The 24,192-nt window shown below is 48.9% G+C and overlaps 2 protein-coding genes across 10 annotated transcripts; one reads left to right on the forward strand and one right to left on the reverse strand.

The window, feature by feature from the left end:
* Positions 1-2,323: 2,323 nt before the first annotated feature.
* Positions 2,324-17,095, forward strand: RUSF1 (RUS family member 1). 6 transcript variants are annotated; one of them, XM_045461863.1, is made up of 13 exons: positions 2,324-2,674; positions 2,893-3,007; positions 6,835-6,880; positions 8,515-8,547; positions 8,638-8,743; positions 11,214-11,315; positions 13,276-13,346; positions 13,426-13,610; positions 13,698-13,755; positions 14,121-14,191; positions 14,826-14,969; positions 15,077-15,154; positions 15,649-17,095. In XM_045461863.1, exons 1-13 carry the CDS (start codon positions 2,375-2,377, stop codon positions 15,744-15,746), a joined length of 1,407 nt encoding a protein of 468 aa, XP_045317819.1. In that variant the 5' UTR covers positions 2,324-2,374; the 3' UTR covers positions 15,747-17,095. The 6 variants fall into 6 exon arrangements, with proteins under 6 accessions (XP_045317819.1, XP_045317821.1, XP_045317824.1 ...); XM_045461867.1 differs by having other exon boundaries at positions 2,354-2,674; positions 8,462-8,547; XM_045461865.1 differs by lacking the exon at positions 11,214-11,315 and having other exon boundaries at positions 2,330-2,674.
* Positions 15,811-23,274, reverse strand: SLC5A2 (solute carrier family 5 member 2). Of its 4 annotated transcripts, none has more exons than XM_045461857.1 (14): positions 22,866-23,274; positions 21,250-21,321; positions 21,069-21,173; positions 20,058-20,222; positions 19,651-19,756; positions 19,328-19,408; positions 18,946-19,175; positions 18,492-18,627; positions 18,138-18,245; positions 17,872-18,022; positions 17,578-17,746; positions 17,284-17,499; positions 16,367-16,496; positions 15,811-16,281 (listed from the first exon to the last, which is right to left on the reverse strand). In XM_045461857.1, the coding sequence occupies exons 1-14, from the start codon at positions 22,917-22,919 to the stop codon at positions 16,055-16,057; spliced, it is 1,950 nt and encodes a 649-aa protein (XP_045317813.1). In that variant the 5' UTR covers positions 22,920-23,274; the 3' UTR covers positions 15,811-16,054. The 4 variants fall into 4 exon arrangements, with proteins under 4 accessions (XP_045317813.1, XP_045317811.1, XP_045317815.1 ...); XM_045461855.1 differs by lacking the exon at positions 22,866-23,274 and adding an exon at positions 21,866-22,824; XM_045461859.1 differs by lacking the exons at positions 17,284-17,499; positions 22,866-23,274 and adding an exon at positions 21,866-22,832.
* Positions 23,275-24,192: the final 918 nt, after the last annotated feature.

Here is a 24,192-nt window from a genome sequence, read left to right on the forward strand (position 1 = left end):
CATGCTCTGTCTCTCTCTGTCCCAAAAATAAATAAACGTTGAAAAAAAAAATTAAAAAAAAAAAAAAGAATGAAATTTTGCCATCTGCAATGACACGAATGGAGCTAGAGAGGATTAGGCTAAGCAAAATAAATCAGTCAGAGAAAGACAAATACCATACGATGTCACTCGTGGAATTTCAGAAACAAAACAAATGAGCATAGAGGAAAAAAGAGAGAGAAAGGCAAACCAACAAAATGGACCCAACTATAGAGAACAAACTGATGGTTACCAGAGTGGAGGTGGGTGGAGAGATGGGTTAAATAGGTGATGGGCATTAAGCAGAACACTTGTGATGAGCATCGGGTATTGTATGGAAGTGTTGAATCACCGAATTGTACACCTGAAACCAATATGACACTTTGTTAACTAACTGGAATTAAAATAAAAACATAAATACATACATACATACATATGTAAAATATTATATGTTTGTAACCCTTCAATTTTTCACTCTACCAAGAAACTAAAATTAAAAAAAATAATAATGATAATAATGAAGTGCCCCAGGTCTATCTTAGCAGCAAGGAGACTCTGTGTAGGTCTCAGATAAGGTGAAGCGGGGTAGAAGGGCTTCCAGGTTGAGGTCCAAGAGGATAGTCTGATGTGGTTTTGGAGTGGTGGTGGGTCCAAACTAATGGCCAAGAAAGAATTCTTGAGACATCTTTGGTGCAAAAAGGTGATTTTATTAAAGCACAGGGACAGGACCTGTGAGCACAAAGAGCTGCACTAGGGCTGTGATGAGTGACCAATTATATACTATGGATTTGGGGGAGGTAAAGGCAAAAGGGAGACCTCCAAAAGACTTTCATATGCTAAAGAGGACTCCTACCATACTGGAGGCATTGCTATTGTCAAGTTAAAGTTGTTTTCCCTCTAGTAAGATATTAACATTATGACAAGACAGTTGGGAGTTTATTGGAGGAATGTTTTACTCTGCCTATCTCAAATATTTGTCAATGGGCTGCAGGTTATAAATTTAATTTTATTTGTATTTTCATCTTGCCTTTATTCTCCACATCACCATGGAGGGGAGGGTAGTGTTAGGGCTCCAGGAAATTGAGTCTATGGGTTTCTGAAGGTTAGGCTATTGATAAGATGGCCTTTTTCTTATAATTTACTAAGACATTTATAAATTTATGGAGACTCGTGTCCTGAATGACTGTGCTCTGTATCAATTATCCATTGGTTTTCCCCTTTCCTTTGTTCTTGGGCAACTGTGAGTGCCTGAGAAAGGTCACATATATCCCACCTGGGGTGGGTGTAGGGGGTTGCTGGCTTGTGCTTTGCCCTCACTTGCCTTATGCTTCCTTATCAGTTCGGAAAAATCAGAAGTTTCAACCAGGGAGTCAGACTATGGGAGTCCAAGAATGCCAGACTAAGAAACCCAGATGTTTTATTTTCTGCTTTCAAAAAAAAAAAAAAAAAAAAGAGAGAGAGAGAGAGAGAGAGAGGGCACTTTTAGCAAATTTCAACTTTGGAATCACTACATTGCACTAGATGGAAGGAGAAAGGGAGAGAGGGAAAGAGAAAAAGGGGTGAGTTGGGAGACAGAAACACTGTCTTTAGACTCTCCCCTCAATTTCATGGATAAGCACAATAAACACACAATAAACACCCCAGTAAACACACAAGAACTTCTTGCCTATTTCTCATTTTCTGAGACTATTAATTACAACCTCTTGATTTTCTCATTCCTCGGATGTCCTAACGATCCTTTCAGAAATAATACTCTTCCAGTCATGAGTAAGGCCCAGGATCTCAGGGATCATTTGCTCCAACTTCTCATGCATTAGTTCATTCTTTCTTCCATGCATGCATTCATAGTATCTTTTAAGCACCTACTGTGTGTTAGGTTCTGGGGATAAAATAAGGAGTAATATATAGTCCCTGCCTTCACAACAACAACAACAACAACAAAAGTACCTGAGGCCCAGAGAGGGACACTGACTTTCCCAAAATCACACAACTAAAAATTCTGTGGCCGCACTGGTTCTCAAACACAACGGTTCCCCAGGGATGCCCTCTTTCCTTCTCCCCAAAACTGAGAGTTGCGGGTTACAGGAAAGCAGGTATCTCCAGGACTTGGCAGGCTACACCGTTCCCACTGTTCGGGCGGTCCAGCTACAAAAGGGCGGGGACCAGCCCTGGGGTGTCCTCAGAGAAGCCAGGAGGTAAGAGAGGAAATGTGGGTTCCCAGGCTGCACAAAGGAGGACGCGAATGCCCGCGACCTTTTGGCGAGGAAAGATTGCACCTCTACAGACGCCGTAGCCAAGCCGGAAATGTAGTCCCGCCACGTTTCCTGTCTAGCGGACCTGAAGGAAGAGCTGCGAGATGGCTGACGCCACGAATCTTAATCGCCCAGTGTGCTGTGAACAGTTCGGTTCCGCGGAGGCGCGGGGCTGTTTCGCCGCCGCCGACGGGAGTCTGCAGTGGGAAGCTTGGGGGTGGCGCTGGTGGGATTTCTCCGGGGCCTTTACAGTGAAACCCCAAAGACTGGCTGGCGGCGCAGGGGGTGCTCTCGGCACTGCTTCACCACCTCTCTCCAGCCTCATAGCCGTGTTCCTGCCGCAGGGCTTCCCCGATAGCGTCAGCCCGGACTATCTGCCCTACCAGTTATGGGATTCCGTGCAGGTCAGCCCGGCCGACTGGGGTCGGGGGGAGCCTATATCCACGGGTGAGGGAGGCAATGCGGGCCACCTCTCTCTCCCCATTTAGAGATTGGAGACTGAGGCCGAGAGCGGGACTGTGACAAGTTCCAGTTCACACATCTGGAAGAGCTGATGATAAATAGAATTTAGGCCATCGTGCTCCTGCGCACACTCCTCACCCCACTTTTTTTTCTTCTCCAGGCCTTTGCTTCCAGCCTCTCAGGCTCCCTCGCCACCCACGCAGTCTTGCTGGGCATAGGGGTGGGGAACGCAACAGCTTCTGTTTCAGCTGCCACTGCCACCTGGTTGGTGAAAGGTGAGCTGGGCCCCTGGGGCCTCGCCTGTCACTGCTGTCAGCCTTGCCACCTCTCTGGCCTCTTTTTGCCCTGACTGGGAAGCCCAGCCCCTCCCTTCCCCCATCCCAGTGGTCTGGCCTCTAGTACTGGGCTGTGATGTGTATATTTCCGGACTCGTGCCTGATTGGATCTGGGAGCCAACTCTCCCCAGTTCCAGAACAGTGCCTTGTGCCCTGTTAAAAAACAAAATTCAGCTGGGTTAATTATAAATATTTTTATTGCTTTATTCAACGATAATTAGTCGCCCACCACCAGAATGCTCTCATCCTGAGCACCAGCTTTGCAGCCACACTCAGTTCCCTATATATATTGTTCAGAGTCGGTAAATCACCTGGAGCTTGAATCGCTAAATTAATCTTTCCCCTCCTTTACCCCTAGTCTTTGTGTAGAGCTGCATAAGACTATGGTTATTGAATAAAACCAACAGCTTCCAGAAGTGTGGGAAATTTGTTCTAGAAAAAAAACAATTTTGTAATAGTCCTGAGTAGGAAAGAGGAGGTTATGGGAAGAATGAAAGGCATTTTGGAAACTCTTGGAATACTAGGTGATGGTATAATTATTATAACTATCTGTTGGATGTGTACAGCATTTTTAAAAACCATTAATGAAAAGTAAAGCATATGGTTTGGTACCATGCCACCTAGAGAGTGAAGTAGAGAAGAAAAGGATTTGTGGCTGTCTCCACTGTCCCTTGTCTTTTATTACTATTCCCAGTGGGAACTTAAATCAGACCCAAGGGAAGGCCCTTTTTAAGCATGAACCTGGCCACATCTCTGGTGAGCCTCCATGGATCTTTTAGAGGATCAGGAAGCCCATGCTTGCATCCTTACCATTAAGACTGAGCAAACTGGCCAAATGTGAGTCACCTCTTGAAAGAAGCCCTTTCTCTGATAGTGGAGAAGTGGTGATCTGTGGCTTGTTGTAGCTACCTCTTCTTTTAATAATAATAGTTGACACAGTGTTTATTATTTGCCAGTCATTAAGTGTACTGACTTTGCAGTAGCTCTGAGATAGGTATTGTCATTTTACAGATAAACTAAGGCACGAAAAAAGTAACTTGGCTAGGGTCACAGCCAGTAACTTATAGGACGTGGATTTGAACCAGAGTGTGTCCTTAATTTGGACCTTTTCTGTTGCTCTGCTATAGGCTGGGTGTTTGGAATTCAGTAGTTGATGTTTTCATGTCATTTCTAAGTACCCTACTCTTTTCGCCAACATGTTGCCTATGTATGTCTTAAAGTTACTAAAAAAAAAAAAAAAAAAAAAAAAAAAAATGAGATCACTTTAAGATATGCAGAAATATCCACTTTTTAAAGCCTGCTGTTGGTATCAAAACAAGCTTTCATTAAACTGAAGCACAGAGAGGTTTAGCCACTTGGCCTGAGTTAATGTAGGGCCGGGATTTGGACCCACACCAATGGACTCCTGTGTCCCACTCTTAACTACCACTGACTTTTGCCATTGGGATTGAGAGTGGAGCCTTGTACAATTTGTAGACAGCTGATCCCTTACTGCTGCTCAAAAATTTCTAGATCATACAGCTCAACTAATTGTAACTGAGGCAAGTAGGAATTAAGTTTTCTAGTCTAGTGGACAGTGTTGACTTTGAGATAATAGGAAGGTATGTGTCATTATTACATCCTAGTGCCAACTTCCAGATTCTGACAAGGGCCCTGCAGACTGTTGATGAAAGGTAGAATACGCCCCCTTTCTACCTAGTGGCCCTTGTATGCAGGACATACACCTTATTGGGATGTGAGTGTGCAGTCAGAAGGAAGAAAAAGAGAGTCTGGCCCAGTGAGCTCCCTCAACAAGTAAAAATAATCTGAGCATGTTCAAAGTCACTAAGTTGATCCAATACAAGAATCTTAAGTAGAACAATAAAAATTTTGTGGAGAATAAAATATACTTGAAAGGAAGAGGGTAAGATAAGTGATAGAGGGAGGAAGCCTGTAAAGCCACCCGGTGGATATTATTTCCAGGGACACACAGGGGACATAAATGTAGGAGCAGAGCAGACCTGATGAGAAATGTGTTGTACACATGCCTCTTCTGAGGTAGCCACTGCTTAGCCCCAGCCAGTTGCAGTAGTAAGGGAAGGCAGGCTCAGTATTGCCATGTCTTCAGGTTCTTCCAAAAAAAGCAGGAAATGCAGATTTTCTTGTAAAATGTCCCGTTTTTATTGACTATCTTCCTGGAGCTTCAGTTGCTTCATCTGTGAAAGGGAGTGCTCTCTTGGAAGTTCATAGGATTGTTGTGAAGGTTGAAAGCAGTAGGGATTTCAGGTGCTCACCAGAGTGTTTAGTGGTGTTCCTCAAGCCCAGGGTTGGATAAAGATGTCTAGATAGAAGGCCTCACTGCCGAAGGATAGAAGTTGTGGCAAGAGGTGAGTACGTCTTTTCCAGTGGAGAATGGGGAAGGCCATCTTATGGTCCCCACCTTTATATGTTGTAGGAGACTTCCAACCCTCCTCACAGCTTAGTTTCTCTTCTCCTTGCATTTGCCACTTAAGGGTCCATGCCTTCAATTTCAAACAAGGTAAGAGTCCTCTGTCCACTGTATGAGGCCTTCCCAATTGTTTGGTTCTAAAACAGTCCTTTGTGATCCCCCTCCTGAACTTACTGAGTGCTACTCTCAGTATAAAGGGTGTAAGTCAGGGGTTGGCAAACGCTGTAAAGGATGCGATGATAAATATTTTACACATTGTAAGCTCTATAGTTTCAATCACAGCAAATAATTCTGCTACATGTCACAAAAACAGCCATAGACGGTCTGTAAATGAGTGGTCACAGCTATGTTCCAATAAAACTTTATTTGTAAAACAGGGAGTAGAAGACTACAGACCACAGTTAACTGATCCTTGGTCTAAATCAATGTTTTTCATACTGATTGTTTTCCTTTTACACTGGATTTTGAGTCCAGAACCATGACCTTCTGAGTCACTGGTATTCCCCTTACCTCACATAGTGTCTGGCAGCAAGTAAGTAGCCAGTAAGCATTTATTGTTCAAATGAAGGTCTGGCTGATTCTAGAGAATTCTCTGACTCTCTTTAGCCTGAGGAAGCCTCTCCCTCTACCCCATGCCCCCAGCTCTTTGTCATCAACCTGCAGTTCAAGTCCCTTTTTTAAAATTTATACTCTAATGAGTATCAATTAAAATTTAAATTAAAACTCACCTGTGAACCTATTGTCCAACCTAAGAACTAGAATATCAACAATAACCTCTCAACTTTCCACACAGGATTTCTTGCTTTTCCTTTTTTTTTTTTTTTAATAGGTGTTCCATATAGATATATATACCAAAATACTGTATTGCTCAGTTTTAAAGCCTTATGAAAAGTGTATTTTGTTCTATGTAGTTTTCATGGCTTACTTTTTCATTCAAGATTATATTACTAGGATTCCTCCATTTTGATATGAGTAGTTGTGCATTAGATTTTCCCTGCTGTCTACTGTGCCACTGAGGGAATGTACTAGAATCTGTGTATTCTGCTGTCAGTGAGCATTTGTGTTATTCCCAGTTTTTTGCCGTTTATGCAAAGAATGTTTCTGGTCCGTGTCTTGGCATGCATGGGTGCATAGTTCTCTTGGGTACATACTCAGGAACTACTAAATCTAGACACTTCTGACCCCATCATACAGCTCTGTCTATCCAATATTTATTGTACCAAACTGAGCTCCTAGAGCAGTGACCCAAGGTGAATCATCTGTTTTAGTGCCAGGGTCTGCCAGGCTCAACAGCCCCCAAGGCTCTCCCTTGTTCCTTACCAGTGCTTCTCTCCCCCAGATTCAACTGGCATGTTGGGCCGCATCATCTTTGCCTGGTGGAAAGGGTGAGTTTGTCTTCCTGGTCTGGCCACTCTCCCCAGGCAGGGGTCATGTCTGTCTCATCCCTGGCTGTATTTTCAGCTCCGCCTTTCTCCTGCCAGTCTCAAGGGGAGGGGAGATTTAGGAATTACTTTATCAGAGCAAAGGAGTCCTTCATGAGTATCCAGTCCAGGGGAATCACCCTAGCAGTGAAGCCACAGAGCCATTGCTATGATCAGATCTGCCTTCAAGAGCACTGATATGCCCCTCTGCTGCCCATCATGGAAAAATACAGCCACAAGACTCTAAATGTCCTCTGCTTGTTGAAAGAGAAGCCTGAACAGGATAGTGCTTAATTCAAAAGGAATGATTTTACTCCAGAAGCTACTTTGGTGGCTCAGATACCTGATTGGACTTTGTTGAGCCTGGTAGGGAGTGGACTTGGGCAAGTAATCAAGATCCTTGTCCCACATCGAGTCAGACTTCCCATTTATCTAGAAGAGTTTAAGGATCTTATGCTGCCTGCTTCCTCCTCAAGCCAGTATTGGGCAACCTTAGGAGTGATTTATTATCTGCCAATAATCATAGGCAGACAATACCTACAATTTGTTCAGTGAGATAACTTATGCAAAGTGCATACCATATTGTGGCACATAGTAAGTGCTCAGAAAACACTAGCTGCTGTTAACAGCTCCATGCCTCACAAGCTCTGTATATATCATCTCTAATCCTTAGAACAGCTTTGTAGAGAGGATTGAATATGTACGTTTTACAGATGCAAAGCAGACCTAAAAAGGAAAGTCACTTGTCCAAGTCGTACAGCTTATAACTAATAGCATCAAGCTGCTTTATTGGGCAGAGCCATAGACCAGGCCCACGGTTTTAGTCCTGCCTTTGCCATTTATTCCCTCAGGAGTTCCTCTTGTGTGTCCCATACCCCACCTAGGAGTGTTCCCTTTCCTTCCAGATTTCAAAGTAAGAACAGGGCTAAATTCTGAGCTGGTCTGAGGGCTGCAACATCCCCTGCCACTGGACTCTTGGAGAAGAGTGTTTGTGCACGGGCCAGGAGTCCCTCTGCCTGGCAGAAGAGGTATCCATCCTCTCATGTGATAGAAATGTCCTAGGCCTGGATGTCAGAGCCTGCCTCTTTCTCTTGGCCTTTTTCTTTTTTTTTTTTTTTTCTCTTGGATCCCGCTTTCCATGTGATCTGAGGGAAGTCATGTCCCTTCTCTGAGCAGGAGTTACACTAAATGTAGGTGTTTACCAGTCCAAACTATGTGGACTTCTTGCTGGGTACCCTTGACCATGTGGGAAGAAGATGGGGCGGGGTGGAGGGGGGGGGGCGGGGAGATGGAAGAGGGACCCAGGGATGACCTCTTACAGGAGGAGCAGAGGGTGAGGAGCAACCACAAGACAAATCAGTTTTTTTCCTAGATGTATCATGTGTTAGTAAAGGGGCAACACTAAGTGACCACTGAAGGTCCTCCCAGCTAATGGTATTTCAGGCAGCAGTGATAGGGTGTTGGGATAGATGTCTGCCTGGGGTATGGATTTTGCTGAGCCTTCAGACCTTACCTCAGACTAAGGATGGCCTGCATTGCCCACAGGATGTGTTTTCTCCTTATATCCAAATTGCAAACCAACCTCTCCTCCCCAACAGGAGTAAACTGGACTGCAATGCCAAGCAATGGAGGTAAGGAGGGGCTGAGACCGAAGGGAGGGAAGTCTTCTATTGTGAAGGTCTCTTACCTCTGATCTCTAACCTCTGATCCCTTCCCCCCAGGCTTTTTGCTGATATCCTCAACGATGTAGCTATGTTCCTCGAGATTATGGCTCCCATTTATCCAATCTTTTTCACCATTACCATCTGTACCAGCAACCTGGCCAAGGTACCCACCTCTGGGGCACCCCTATACCTGCCTTGGTGGTGATGTGTGGGCTTACTGTGGGCCCACAGGTGAGCCCAGCCTGGGCCATGTGTTCAAAACACTTGTGGAAAAGTGGAAAAGTTCAGAGTTTTCTACTCAGACTCAACCATATTTTCTGATACTCCAGCCAGGTAGCTTCTAGTGCCTCACATATTCTAAGACAGTGTCTGAAGTCACAGGATTGGTGAGGGAGCTCTGAGCTGAAAGATAGAAAGTGTGGTCCAGTGTCAACATCTTGGGATCAGCTCCCAGGCTCTTTCATTCTTTCAGTAAAGTATTTATTGAGTATGTACTGCATGTTTGGCATGGAATATAGGACCTCCCCCCCCCCTTTTTTTTTTTTTTTAATTTTTATTTATTTTTGAGAGCGACAGCCCGAACAGGGGAGGGGAAGCAGACTCCAGGCTCCGCGCTGTCAGCACAGAGCCCAACCTGGGGCTTGAACTCACAAACTGCAAGATCATGACCTGAGCCGAAGTCAGACGCTTAACTGACTGAGCCACCCTGGCGCCCCAGGGCCCTCCCATATCTTCTTTGAAGAAAGCTGCACATAATTAAACAACTTATTTATAGAATTATAGCTACAGGTATTCCAGATGAGAAGTGTAGGGGGCTGCAAGAGGGTTGAGCAGAAGTTCTGGCCTAGTCAAGAGATGCAGGAAGACCTTCCCTGGGCCTGGGTCCTGAAGAATGGGTTTAAGGTAAACAGTGGATGTTTTTGAGCAGAAGGAATAGTGTGGGTCATGGTTCAGTGGCAAGACAAAACACAAAGTGAATGGTAAGGCTGGAGGGTGACATGGGGTGAATGTGAGCTCTTCCTCTGCCAAGCTGCTCACCCTTACAATTCCTTCAGGTTGGCTGCATCCAAATGAGAAAACTGGAGCATAGCAAAGTTCAGTAAGAGCTTAGCCTGTCTTCACCAAAGGCTAAGTACCTGGCACAGAGCAGTGACTCAAGAAGACATGTTAAGATCCATCTCAAAAGCGTACCTATCTGTTCACAATCACTTTAGAGCAGTACTTCTCCATGGTGACATTTCAGATACAACAGTTCTTTGTGTGGAGTACATTTAGCCCAGGTACCAGTAACTGGCCCAGGCATGCTGCCCTGAGCACCCCCTCCAACCCCAGAACAGGAAACACCAGAGAAAACCATTGCTTGCAGCTGTGAACCAACGATTGCGAGCTCTGCCATCTGTTTCAAGTTAGGTATTCTATTCTGCCCTTAGGGCCTCAGTCTCTTCATCTGTCAAATAAAGGAGTAGAATAGGGCCATGAACTTTCCCTGACCACCCCCACCCTTTGTAGAGTTCTGGTCTCCGTGACTAATACCTCTGTCCCCCAGGTACACCATCCAGAAGGCTGGTTGTCATCCATGCCTGTCTTCTTGGCCCACTATCCCCCTCAGCTAAACCTCTATTTAGTTCTGTTATTTTTCCTTCCTAAATCTCTCTAACCCATTCACTCCACCTGTGCGTCACCTGGTGGTTCCTTATTGCTGGAAAAGCATGGTTGCTTCCTAGGTAGTCTCCCTGCTTCCATTCTGCCTCTCTTCAGTTACTTCTCAGAGCAGCCCATAATCTTTTTAAGAATGGAAATCCAATAAGTTCACTTCCCTGACTGGTGGGTCCTAGGGTAAAGACTTTAACAAGGTTTGCAAGATTCTACGTGATCAGGTCACTCCAGCCTCAATTTGTACCACATTCCTCTTACCTTTGAACATTTCTTCTGCCTGCACGACAACTTGTTTATTTATTGTCTATTGATTTGTAGATTTCATAAGAACAAGGGTTATATCTAAGTTATGTCACAGCACTAAATCTGTGTCTGGCATCTAAAAGAGATTTGATAAATAATGAGATGGATGACAGTGATCAGTGACCCTCATTGATGAGTTCTACCATCTTAGATCTCAGGGATTGAGGTCCAGGTACACTGGGAGGTCAGGACCATCATTGTGGGTTTTGAACTGGCCTGGAAGACTTGACTAGTCCTCCTCTGGGACAGGAGGAGAGGAATTTGTTATAGGCAGAATGTAAGCACAAAGTTGGAAACCAGACTGGGCCTGGGAGCTTAGCAGAGGGGTGGGTGCAGCCAAAGTAGGAGTTGCAGGCTGGGGAAGTTCTGAGCTAAGAACAGCCTGTGGGCTTCCACCTTGGGGAAAGAAATGGAGTTCCTTGGGACTGGGTCATAGGGAGATATGGCAGGCAGAGCTTTAGTTTTCTCCAGGAATAAGAGGGGAGGGGGACCTAGTGGAAGTATGGGGATGAGAACAAGACACTAAGGACAGCATTCAGAATTTTGCTGTTTGGTCACCTGGTGCCTGATTTTCTCAAACTGGTTTGGGTCATTTACTCAGCTCAGCCATAGAGGTGCCTATGTTGCCATAACACATGGCCATTCTGACCTTCACTCTCCCTTTTCCCACGTAGTGCATTGTGAGTGTGGCTGGTGGGGCCACTCGGGCTGCCCTGACCATGCACCAGGCCCGGAGAAACAACATGGCTGATGTGTCAGCCAAGGATAGCAGTCAGGTGAGCAGCTGGAATTGGGGTTGGGGGGAGTTGGAGCGGGGAGGCAGGTTAGGCCATTATTTGGGAATATGGAGAGATGTACCTAAGCGCTCCTGAGGGTAGATAGGGGAGACACAGGAAGAAGTCCCTGCTCTTGACTCAAATTGATGGCATGAGTTCTAGTGGCAAAAAGCCCAAGCTGATCATCTCAGCCCCTCCTTTCTCCCTGTGTGGCCAAGAGTGGGCCCTTGCCCTGACCTTCACCCCCTCTAGGCCATAGTCCCAAACTGAGAGGAGGATGTCTGGTCATGTGTCCCATATGTTAAAGCACTTGGCAAGTCAAAAAGTGCTCAGCATATGAGATGGCTGGGGTCATTGGCCAGGGGTCTCCACTTGACAGTATTGTAGGCCTTTCTGGTCCAGCCCCTCATCAGACCAGAGCACCCTCAAGTAGAGGTGGGGACACCCCGAAGGCTGAATTCAACAGGTATTGGATCCCCCCAAACCCCTGTGCTAAGTGCTTATGTGCATTGCACTGTTTAATTCTCACACAACCCCATGAGGCAGATACTATTATTATCTCTGTTTTACAGAAGAGGAAAGTGAGGCCCAGGTTAGAAGTGTGACACAGTTTTCTTTGACAGTGAAACAATTTAGAAATCTCTGTTCTGTCCAGTACTACTTTCTGTCCTTCTCTTAAATTGTTTTGCTCAGTTTCTAAATAGAAAATTTTTAAATTTAAAACTAACTCCTTTCAATAATATTAACACAACTAAAAATATTAGCACGAGCTAATATTTATTAAACACTAACCATGTGCCAAGTATGTCATTTATATGAACTCATTAAATACTTACAGTGGCCTCATACAGGAGGTACTCATTGGCTTCTAAAGAGGAAATAAGTCAGAGGTTCAGTGACCCTGGGTACCTTTGGGCACATCCCTTCTCTCAGGAAATGGTTGAACCAATTCTTCCTTGCTGTTTCTTCCATAGGTTGTTAGGAAGAGAGAAATAAGTATAACCCGTGTCCTGCACTTTAGGATTTCCCAGCTTCATGTCTGCTGTCTCTCACCTGCTCTCTTTCTAACCCCCAGCTCTCCCCATGTCCCCAAGCTGTATTTTCCAAGTCCCAGGGCTTCCTCAGTCTGCAGAGGCAGGAACACATGTCAGGGGCAACTCAGGACATGTGCTCAGCCCTGTAGCAGGCCCCTGCTTTCTGCTGATGTTGCTTTATTGCCACTTGATGTGGCCACTGGAAATGACTGTTCCCACCTGATGGAGAAGAGGTCTTCCTGCTCCTGTGCAACCAAGGTCTCATCTCTTATTTACCATGACAACCACTGCCTTATTTCCACAGCCTGCCCCCTTGCCAGGAGACCTGGGTAAGAAGAGCTCTCCCAGCTTCAAGACCAACTCTCCCTTGGACCCCACTAGTCAGGGCCACCAAACCAGACTCTTCCTCCCTCATGATGACTTAAGGGCAGATGTTTGTCACCCTTGGGTGAGCTCAGTCAGACTATCTCAAGCCAGCAGAGGGTTCTAGTAACATTGATTCTCAAGAGAAGAGGTTTGGATCTTGAGCCTTCCTGGATGGTTCCTTGACCCTTTTGCAGATGTGCCTCCCAGTTTTTGCATACCAAGGGTCTGAGGGGGATCAATCTTTTTAAGCCACCAAATAAAAGTACTTCCCTATTCTGTGGACATTCAGTTGCCTAAGCGTAGGACTACTCTGGTGACTCTTGCAAAACAAAGAAGACATGTTCCAAGGATATTGTATGTACCTGGACAGAGAAGCATCTCGTATCTTGAATGACAACCCACTCAACAAAAACATTAAAAACTTACTAAGACACCCTCATCAGTGTAGGGAGCCCTGGGATGTTCTGGAGCAGGGAGGAATGTGATGAAAGGCACTCAAGGATATGCAGCCTGGCCTGGAAGGAAGACCTCTAATTTCCAACCCCTCTGCCTTTTTCTAGGAGACACTGGTAAACCTGGCAGGGCTCCTGGTCAGTCTCTTGATGCTTCCCCTCGTGTCAGATTGCCCTGGGTAAGCCGGGATCAAGGGCAGGGAAGAGGTGCCCAGCTGGGTCTCTGCCCCTGTTGACCACCTCACTCTCTCACCCCAGCTTCAGCCTTGGTTGTTTCTTCTTCCTCACTGCCCTTCACATCTACGCCAATTACCGGGCAGTCCGAGCCCTTGTCATAGAGACCTTGAATGAAGGCCGACTCCGGCTGGTCCTGAAGCACTTCCTTCAGAGGGGAGAGGTACTTGGCCCCACTTCAGCTAATCAGATGGAGCCACTGTGGACAGGTGATCCACCCCCTTAGTCTCAAGTACTGTCTCCCAGTCTCTCCCCCTGTCTGGGCATCCTGACTCCTGACATCCAGCTTCCCACAGGTTTTTGGCCATCTCAGTCTCTATCCCTGGGGGTCCCCCTACACCGCTTGACCTCCAGGTAAGTGGCTCAGTGTCTCCCACCCATCAGTACTGCCCTCCCACCCTCCCCGCACATGCTCTTTATTACAGTTACACTCTGGCCTCCCCTGATTGGGCCTCACCTCTCTATTCTAGTTTCTTTATTTCTACTGAGCAGACTTGGGGTCAGCATGGATGCTTGAGGGGAGCAGGGTTGTAACAGCAAATACAAGGGATATATTTGTTAGATGCAGGAAGAAAAAGATAGATATGGGGTACGTGGGTAACGCTGAGAGATGGGAAGTAGGTGAAGGACAGATGAGGTAAGGACAGTTCAGTTGACTGGATAGTTACTCCTGCTTTTCTTTCTCCTCCTCCCACCCTTCACTCTCTTCTTTCCCTCAGTGTTTTTGACCTGCAACAGCTGGTTGAGGGACACCAAGAGCCCTACCTCCTTCGCTGGGACCTGTCACAAAGTAAGTGTGCCGTGCTCTTCCAGAATTAGATTCACCCTTCTGAGGTCAACTTCTCATTCCACCAGCTCCAGAGCCTCAAGCCCTGAACAGTTTAGAGGCTGCCTGGTATCCTGGAGGGAGCTCTAGACTAAAACTTAGTGAATTCAAACTATAGCTGCAAGCCTCAATGAAATGCAGTTTGTCCCTGTGTACTTGCCTTACTTGCCTGTGTGTTTTTATGAGAAAGGCAATTAAGTAAAGCACTTTGTAGATTGCAACATACTCAAATAAGATTATGACCTTTGGTTACCCCTGGAGAATTATTCTCTCCCATCCGGAGTCACCTGTTGAGGAAACAAGTATTGGAGTTTACTGGTCAGCTGGTTGTGTGCTAAAAGATGCTTCTTCTTGTTGGACATGCAAAATAAACCCACCTCGTGAGCTGCTATAAAGTTGTATTTGGAAATTGGGCATTTCAGTTTGGCCAGACATTGGGAACAACAGGAGAGAAGTTGGAAGAGAAAAGGGTGAAAGATAGCCTCTATCCATGCAGGCCAAGGCCTCAGGGCAGACAAGGATGAAGCAAGGTGGTTAGTTTGAGAATGTTTTGGGAGGTGGCCCTTCCCTAGCACCAGTCTGTCTTGGGTTTCTCCAGACCAGGTGCAAGTCGTTTTGAGCCAGATGGCAGGCCCTGAAACCATCCTAAGGGCTGCTACACACGGGCTGGTGCTTGAAGCCCTGCAGGGAGATGGGCCCCTCCCAAGAGGGCTGGAGGAACTGAGGAACCAAGTACGGGCAGGTAAGCACCTCACACTGTAGACTGTTGATGGCTCAAAGAGGCATAGAGAGAGGAAGGACTCTTCCACTTGGGGACCTGAGAACTTCTGGGTCTGCACCCCCCTCCAGGTCCTGAGAAAGACAACTGGGTCATCGTCAGGGACACACACCAAGTGTTGGACAAGCTATTCCCAAAGTTCTTGAAAGGTAACACTTTTAAGCCCCATGGCTCCTTGGCTTCTGAGGCCTCCTCCCCAGAGGCTCTGCCTAACGCTATCCCCACACCTCTAGCTTTGAGGTGGAGGACCTGGATTCTCTCTGTGATCTGAAGTCTGGACCTCATTTCCCCGTCAATAGGATAGGGAGGTAGAATGGTCCCAGAGGCTGTGTCATGTTAGCAATTTGTGTAATCCCAGTTGGCATTGAAGAACTGGGGGGAGGCTCACAAATGATGATGATCTTTCATTTAGCACCTACTCCATTCCAGCATTTTTCCATATACTAACGCAGTGACTTCATGCTGCAGCCAGATGAGGTTTTAGCCCCGTTTTGTGCCAGAAACTACCCCGCAGAGGCTGGTAGAGCCTGGGCAGTGCACAGAGCATGTACCTGGCTTGTGCCACTCCTTACCACTCTCCCCCGGGTCAGCCTGGAGTCTTCTCTCCAGCAGTCCCAGCAGCACCCTTATGACCTCTCCCCAGGACTGCAGGATGCAGGCTGGAAGACTGAGAAGCACCAGCTAGAGGTGGATGAGTGGAGAGCCACATGGCTTCTGTCTTCAGAAAAGAAGGTCTTGTGAGGTGGAGGCCCACCCAGGTCTCAGGACAGGAGCCTGAAGCAAGCACACTTTGGCCACAGCACAATGTGGGAACAGCAGCTTTATTTTTGCTTAGGGGAACTGCTGTGGCAGTTTGGCCAAGGCCTCATGGGCTATGACTGCCAGTCAGGTAGACTGGTCCCCTGGCAGTGGAGAGAAAGGGAACCAGGGCCTTCCCCCTCCCTCTCCCTGCCCTACTCCCTTCTCACCACTGCAGGCTCCCCACTCCCATTCATTGTGAAGCTGAGCCCTGCCCTGGCAGTGGCTCATGGTGTCCAACACGGTTGACCTCAGGCATAAAAGCCCCAGAGGAACGTGGCCACAGCCATCATTAGCAGGGCATTGAAGTTGACCACACGGGCCCAACTCGAGTCCTCACTGATGTCCTCCAGCCGCCTGGCTGCTGCAGCCACTTCCTCCTGGGTAGGGGCTGGGGGACTACCTGCCCCACTCCTGTTCATTCCACAGAACCAGAGCAGGCACCGGCGGAACATGCCCGGTGTTGGGGACTGGGGCTCTAGGGAAAATTGACACCCTACAGTTAGTTTGAGGAAACCTGGCTCCCCTAGTCCTTAGCCCCGCCTCCTGAAGCAGTGCCTTACCTTCCATCTCCACTGCATGTTCAGGACACCCATTCTGTACAGGGGGTGAAGTTGAACCTTCTAGCTCATCGGCATCCAGGTCCTCCCGCTGCTCCTTGCTGTGCCGTAGACTGAAAACCAGACGGTGGAGCTGGGGAAGGGAGTGGGGACCAAGTGAAAGTGCTGTTCCCCCACCCCAGACCCTGAAGTCTCTTGTCCACCTGGTACCCCCTTAGCACCCTCGGTCCAGCCTGTATACTTAATCCAGACTCCGTTCACTCAAACCCAACTTTCCATGGCTGCCCTTTGCCCTCATACTAAACCTAGGCCTTTCAACTGTGTGTTTAAAGTTCTTGGCCCTGCTCACCCCCTGCTTCATCAACCCAGGTCCCTCTCTGCATTCAAATTGTAGTACTTTAGACCCTGGTCTTCTAGTCCTGCTAACAGTGTACCTTCCTGTGGATATTTGTCCACATAGTTTCCTCCTGCTGCCTTTCCCCCCTTCTCTACCGGCCTATCCTTCTGCCCAGCTCTTTTGTCCTGGCCCCCAATCAACCCTACCCTGGGGCATCTGCCCTGCAACAGCATAAGACCAAACTCTTTGTGGGCCTTCAAAATGGTACTCTGCCCCTCTCAGCCACCAGTCCGATCCTGTGTTTTGAGTTCCACAGGCCATGCCAGGGACTTTGTGGGACAGTCTTAAAGCCACCTCCCCCCAGACCACCTCAAATAAATGTCATTTAAATAAAACATTGTTCTTGCTTTACAAATGCAACTTCCAACTGGACTCCCAGCCTACCCTTAATGAACCCTCAGCATAGAAATTCAGATCTTCCCCAATGGGCATTCCTGGAAGTAGACTGGCAGACTAGGGGTAGAGAGGGCTACACTCACACACATGGTGCATGTTTGGTACCCATCCAGAAGCTGGCACTTACATGCTTGCGTGGGATAGGTGCTGTGCACAGTGATACTACAAGGATGAGAAGGCCAGAGCAGACGAAGAGCACAATGGCAAAGTAGAGGTAGTGCACACGGCAGAAGAGTGCTGGGCATGTGGAGGGTCGTACACAGCTGCCCGAGCCAAAGGAGAACTCGGGAATAAGGCGTGCCAGACCCATAAACAGGCCCCCAATCAGTCCCCAGAAGGCACCCTGCCAGGGGAGAGAATGTCAGCCTCTTCCAGGTGTCCCCAGTTCTGACCCAAGCTAACAACCTACACATAGGCTTACCTTCTCATTGACACGGGGCACAAAGAGCGCCAGGACAAAGACAGCAGACACAGGTGGCGCCAGGTAGCTGGACACTGCCTGGATGTAATCAAAGAGCTGCCCTCCCTGCGCTGCCTGCACCACGGGTAGCCAGGCCACTGACACAGCCACAATAAACACCACCCAGAGCCTGCAGTGGGTGGCCATCAGCAGATTACACCCAGGACCCCCATCTCCCCCAATCCTCCGAGTGTTCTCTGCCCCCACCCCAAGGCTGATTTGTGGGGCAGGACCTGGGGGAAACCCAGGCCGCACCGTCCTACTAGCAGCAGCTCACGGTCCCCTGCGTGGGGCCGCAGGCGCATGTAGATATCCATGGTGAAAAGCGTGCTGCTGCTGTTAAAGATGGAGGCCAGTGAGGACATGAGCGCAGCCAGCATGACCGCCAGCATGAGTCCACGCAAACCTGCAGGCCGATTGTAACTGTGAGTCCAGGGCCACCAACGTGTCCCCAGGAGGGTGCGGGCTTGGCAAGGGGTCACTCCTCCCAGTGGCAATCTCCGCAGTGCGCCTGCCCTCACCATTGGGCATGAGTTTCACGACCAGCCGCGGGTAGGCAATGTTGGAGCAGCCCACCTCGGTACCGCACACACGCTTACACACCTCGGGCACCACGCACGCCACCTCATCTGCAGGCAAGAGAGCATGACATGGCTAGAACGGGACCTTGTCTGGGAACTCGGATCCCTGAAGTGGGGATGGGAGATCCTAGTGGAAGAGAGATGGGACCCCTCGTGGGAGGTGGGACTGGGTGACTGGATTCCCAAATCAAAGGACAGTAACAGAAATGGGAAACAGGCACTTGAATGCATGCAACAAGAAAGGGGCTGGATGGGGCACAGGACACTTGATGGGGGTGGGGTTGCAGACGTTACCCGGATAAAGAATGCGGCTGATCATGCCTGGCATGACCATGAGGAACATGGGCATCAGCTTCAAGTAGCCGCACAGTATGCAGCCCGCCTTGATGTGAGTCAGGTTCTTCCCGGCCAGACAGCGCTGCACAATGACCTGGGGCAAGGTCCATTCAACAATCTGTGACCAGTCCTGGATTCCCTGCCCCTCAGGTTTTGCCTTAACTGGTTGCCCTAATTCAGGCCTGCCTCTGGCTCAGCAATTCACTTGCTGGCAATTCTCTTTCACTTACGGACCCAAATTCTTTGGATCCCAGTGGCACTGGTTTAACTCCATCCTGGCCAAGTTCCCCACCCCTCAGACCATGCAGTGGGGCTCCCACAGATGTGTTCTGGCTCCACCCATCTCAGCCCTGCTCATAGCGGTTCTGGTTCTGCCCCGGCCTAGCTCCCGGCTAAAGCCCTGACCCCGCACCTGGTCGCTGCACCAGTACCAGCCTGAGACGATGGTAAGACCCAGGAGCAGTGCAGGCCACGGCAAGTCCCCTGTCACAGCGTCCCGGAGCAGGTGGTAGGAGTCGGGCCGGGGTCGATAGCAGGAACTCGAGATGTTGCCCACAGCCGGATCCTCAGAAACCGTCAGCGACGTCATTGCCCCCAAGTATTTGTCGAAAAGCCCTGAATACCCGCCCACCTCGTGGAAGGCTGTGAGGGCAAGGCTGTCAGGGGACCTGGGGCCCACGCCAAGGCCCTCCCTAGGACCCACATGCTGGAGACATGCGCTGCCTCTGCTCCCAGGTGGAGAACTCTGCAACTTGCAACCTCCGTGCCCCTCCCCCACTGGTTGAGCTCCATACCGTAACCCATGAGGACGAAGGCCCCGCCAAGAATGACAAAAGTCTGCAGAGTATCCGTGTACATCAGCGCTGCCAGCCCTCCTGCAAAGGGTCTGGGTTAGTGGAGACAGCCCAAATAGGCTGCCCCGCGTACATATGGTGTCTTTGTGCAAATTTGAAAACTGTGCCCCTTCCTGGAGAGCAAATTTCAAAGAAATAGCCCATTCTTCAGGCTCATGTACCCGGGCATCAGGAGGCAGGGCTTAGTGAGCCGAATGTGCTTCAGTGACGCTCCCAGCACATCTCCCCAGCCCATTCCTTCCCTAAGCCCCTGCCACAGCAACCTGTCACAGTGTAGATCATGGTGATGCCCAGAAGGGCAATGACAGAGGCATAGATGTTCCAGCCCAGAGCCTGTTGAATGAATACTGCCCCGGAGAACATGTCCACCTTGGGGGAAGGAGTGATTGCACAGGTCAGGACCCGGGAACCAGGGCAAGGGACCCAGGTCTATCTCCTTTCCAGACCATGACCCTAAGTGGCCACGCTTCAGAGGTTCTCTCATTTTTCGAAGGTCTGGCCTCCCAGGTCCCACCTATTGTGGCCCCAGCCCCAAAGCCTACTCCTTCCAGACCCTACCTCCATCATAGTTCTTACAGCGATTTTTCCTTGGTCCCGCCCCTTCCAGGGCTTTCTAGAGACCTCCACTCCATGAATCCCGCCCTTCCAGGGCCCCTCCATGAGTGCGCACCGAAATCTTGGTGAAGATGTACAGAAAAAGCGAGAGCACTGACAGGTAGAGGCGAATACGATGGCCTCCGAAGCGCTTGCGCAGGTACTGTGGCATGGTAATAACACCCGCAGTCAGGTACACGGGCGCGAAGAGCCAGCCGAGCAATAGCACCACGAACAGCGCCTGCGGGCACAGCATGACAGCTGAGAATGACTGAGATCCTTCCTTGAGTTAGCCCTCCCCTTAGAGTCTAAGAGACCTCTTCCTGAATGTGCTACACCAAGGAAAGGTCCAAATGGGGGCTCAGAGGATACAACTGCAGAGGATGGCCCTGGGCCCTGGGCCCTGGACATTAAGGGACAGGGTCTTGACACCTTCTTGGGCCTTTAACTAGAGCCCTGCCAATCCTCCCAAGCCAGTTCTTCCTAAGATGGGTCCTATCCCCCCACCCCCCAGCACATGAATCCAACCATAGACTCCTCAGCCTGATCTCAGCTTCTGCCAGGAAGGGCGACTTCCCCTCTTCTCTTCACCCACCCAAACTTTCTGTCCCTCAAGACTCTGCTTAGAGGCCTCCTCCTCCAGGAAGCCCGGGTCTCCCCAACCCTCAAAGACAAGCCTCAGTCCCAGAGCTTTGTCTCCTTCCTACTTCTGCAGGGGGCTTTAATTTGGTCCAGAGATCCTCACAGGCCACAGATTCAAGAGAGTATCAGAATAAGGACTTCACTATCTTTAAGGCTCTTCACCCCACTTCAGAGAGGAGTAACTCAAGGCCACAGAGGGTAGTAGCTGGTCGAGGCTTAGACAGCAAGTCAGGAGCAAGACCTACCCCTGCCCTGAAAGTGGTCATCTCCAACGTTCCCCTGCCTCCAAGCAAGATGTGCGACCCTCACTCAAAGCCCAACCACACCCCACTACTGGGAAGTCCCACATCCAGTCTTATATCCCCCCTGCTTGGAGCAGATGTGACAGTTCCAGGGGCTCCCACTGGGGTGGGGGTTATTGGCAAAAAAGGGGGGGGGGTCTCACATTCCACTCAAATCCAGCCACAGCCAAGCCACTTGCAGCACCAGTCCCTGCGAGGCCCACAAAGTGACCACTGCCGATGTTGCTGGCAAAGAGAGAGGCCCCGACCTAGATGGCCAGAGGTGGGGGTGAACTAGGCTGCTTCTCTAGGCCTCCTCCCACTCCATGGCACAGCCTCTCTCACCGGCCACCACACCATGCTTCGTCCTGCGAGGAAGTAGCCGCCAACGGTGCCTCTGTTGGTTCTGCACATGGACTGAGGGACAGGAGTGGGAGGAGACTTGGGTTCAGGGCACATCTTTGGACCTCATTAGCCTTCTCAACACATTCCTCAGCCTTGTTTCAGGCTGAAGATTAACCAGTCCTGGGCTCTTTTGATGGTTCCCACCCAACCCCCTGCCCCAACCTCCTCCAAGGCACCCAGAGTAACCCAGGCCCCAACCTAGTGCCCAAACACCCACATTTAAGTGTGGCTGGATTTGACCTGACTTTTCCTGAGACCTTGAGTCATGAATAGGCTTCTGGTCAGGTATGTAGACAGGGGAACAGAGACCTCATTTAGAATGCTGTCCCTGATGGAAATCCACTGACCCCTTCAAATAGCCCAATCCAAAGGTGGGAAGACAAGGAATGAGTGTTGGCTGCGCCTTCCTGAGGCTATCAAAAGACTTGCTTGCCCCTCAGCCCCAGGTGTCTCCCTCAAAGATCCAGGCATCCTGCCCCTGCTGAACATAGGGTCTGCCTGAGACTTTTCCCCCAGGCCCAGAATCCTGACCCCCAGAAGCACCCTAATTTCTCACCCACAAGCCGACACCAATGACCAGCAGGAAATAAGCGGCAATGACCAGGATGTCAGCAAGGTTGTTAATTAGGACCCTCTGGTTTCCCAGTCCTGGTGCAGAGCCTGCCTCCATGTGTTCCTCCATTCTGCCTAGGATCTATCCCTCTAGGGACCAGCCCCTGGATTTCCCCAGGAGAGGGATTAATGGTTACCTCAGGAGCAGTGAGCCGACAACTCCCCCAGGTCTTTTCTCCCCTCCCCAGCTTCATTTAGCTGAGTCAGGTCACATCAAGGCCGAAAGCTCATCTAGTGGAGTTGGTCACTTTCAAGTTCAGGAGCACTCTTTCCTGGGCCTTAGCTCCCACCCCTGCCCCAGTGCCCCAGACTCAAAATCTCTCCTTTCATCCCCTAAAATTGCTCACCCTTCAGCCTTGATCTAGGGAGTAGGGCTGAGCCAATCTCCTGATCTGACTAATCCAGAGGGATCACTTTCAAACCCAAATCTGACAGTGTCACTCTCCTGCTTAGAAACCCTTCCCAGTTCCCCATCATACTAGGAAGGAAGTAGGAACTCTTTAGCCTGATGTTCAAGGCCTGCCACACCCTGACTCCTGCCCACCCCTCCCCTTGGTCCTCTATACCAAACATAGAGTGAAATCATATTTCCCTCCACCTCTCTTGCCCTGCCCGGCCCATGTATTTTCACACACCCAAACTTTTGCCTAAGCTGTGCTTTCTGCTTAGAGTGCCTTCTTGCCTCCCAAATGGCTCACTCCTAACTCTCAAGTGGTAGCCTTCAGTACCCAGCCCATGTCAACTCTTCAGGAAAGAATTCTCTGACTTTTCTGATACAGTTCTGAGCACATTGTGTTGTCCTCATATGGGTCCAGGTCTGTCTTCCCAGCAGACTAGAGACTACTCACAAGCAGGAAATGATCAGATTCATCCCTAGAGTCCCATTGCTCAGCACAGGGCTGACTATAAGAAGGGAGGATGTTGATAAATATCAGTATCTCTGCCTTTCTAGAAGAATTGACCAGATTTGGATGTCTGATTATGATAGTTGGGTTCATGCCTGAGATAGAGAACAGAAAACAATATTTTAGGGGGATATGAGTTATATTTAAGGAATGCTTTAGTTTAGGTGCCTTCAAAAGCAGACCCTAAGATGAGAATTTAGGGCAAGGGTTTTCCTGAGGAGGTGACCCCAGGAAGGACTATGAAGGAGTAGGGAAGTGAGACAAAGAAAAAGAAAAACCAATAAAGGGAATGATGACTAAAAGGCTACCACTGTGAACAATCCCAATGAGGACTCTTTGAGATACTGTGGAGAACACACCTCAGAACTGACCCCTCAGAGCCAGGGAGCTAGAGTATTTATCAATTCCTGCCTCTAAGTTTACAGAACCTCTCCCTCCTACTTCAGGCCTGCTGGGTGCAGGAGCACACTTGTTATCCCAGAGAGCACCCTCAGAGAGAAACTCAGGGAGCAGCTGGGGAGACTAGGTCTCTGGGAACTGTGTACATAGTGGTCCAAGTGGATATGGGCAGGGCATCCACAGTGTCTGCCTCAAGGGGTGATGAATTTGAAGTGCCTGAGAGAAATCCAGGTGCAAGTGTTGGGCATACTGGGATTATAGGCACTTAAAATCTATCTGCTGTCCTGTGGCCCACAAGACCCTTCATGATATGGTACCTATTTCCTATTTGATCTCACCTTCTACTACTCTCCCCCTTCCTCTCTCTGATCCAGCCATATGGCCTTCTTTCCTTTCTTTCAATATGCCAAACTCTTTCCTACCTCCTGGTCTTACTGTTTCCTCTGCCCTAAATGCTCTCCTTAAGCTCTTTGCCTGACCGTTTTCTTTTGTCAACCTTCCAAGTCTCAACTTACACATTACATATTCACAGGGACTATCTGGTTAAAGTAATCCCTTCCCCAACTTAGTTCTGTTTTTTCCCCCTTTTCACCTTCCCTCCTTTCCTTTCTTCCTCATTCTTTCCTTCATTAACAAACATTTATTAAGCACCTACCACATGCTAGATAGCATTCTAGAAACTGGAGAGACAATGGTAAGCAAAACAAATGTGTAATCTGACAGCTCTCAGGAGCTTGTATTCAAGTTTCAGAAACAGACATAAACAAGCAACAAATAAACACCTATTTACATTAGATAAGCGCTATGAGGGACTAGGGAGGTGCTGCGGATGGAAACAAAGGGGGAAGAGTGAACTTCACTTAAACCATCAGGAAAGTCTCCATTAGTTCATTACACATGTCACCCGTGTACTTGTTTGTCATCTGTCTCCTCTACTAGACTTCAGCTCCAAGAGGTCAAGAAGCAT

This window comes from Leopardus geoffroyi, chromosome E3 (assembly GCF_018350155.1).
Source record: "Leopardus geoffroyi isolate Oge1 chromosome E3, O.geoffroyi_Oge1_pat1.0, whole genome shotgun sequence".
NCBI classification, from domain to species: domain Eukaryota; kingdom Metazoa; phylum Chordata; class Mammalia; order Carnivora; family Felidae; genus Leopardus; species Leopardus geoffroyi.

Bases quoted from the DNA above. Each gene is read 5' to 3' on its own strand.
- RUSF1 (XM_045461863.1), top strand. From the start codon at position 2,375: ATGGCTGACGCCACGAATCTTAATCGCCCAGTGTGCTGTGAACAGTTC. The intron at 8,744-11,213 runs GTACCCACCTCT...TTTCCCACGTAG, and splicing joins GTACCAGCAACCTGGCCAAG to TGCATTGTGAGTGTGGCTGG. The intron at 11,316-13,275 runs GTGAGCAGCTGG...GCCTTTTTCTAG, and splicing joins CAGCCAAGGATAGCAGTCAG to GAGACACTGGTAAACCTGGC.
- SLC5A2 (XM_045461855.1), bottom strand. From the start codon at position 21,991: ATGGAGGAACACATGGAGGCAGGCTCTGCACCAGGACTGGGAAACCAG. The intron at 20,223-21,068 runs GTGAGACCCCCC...CTGTGCCCGCAG, and splicing joins TGGCTGGATTTGAGTGGAAT to GCGCTGTTCGTGGTGCTATT. The intron at 18,246-18,491 runs GTAACGTCTGCA...TCTTGCCTGCAG, and splicing joins CAGCCGCATTCTTTATCCGG to ATGAGGTGGCGTGCGTGGTG.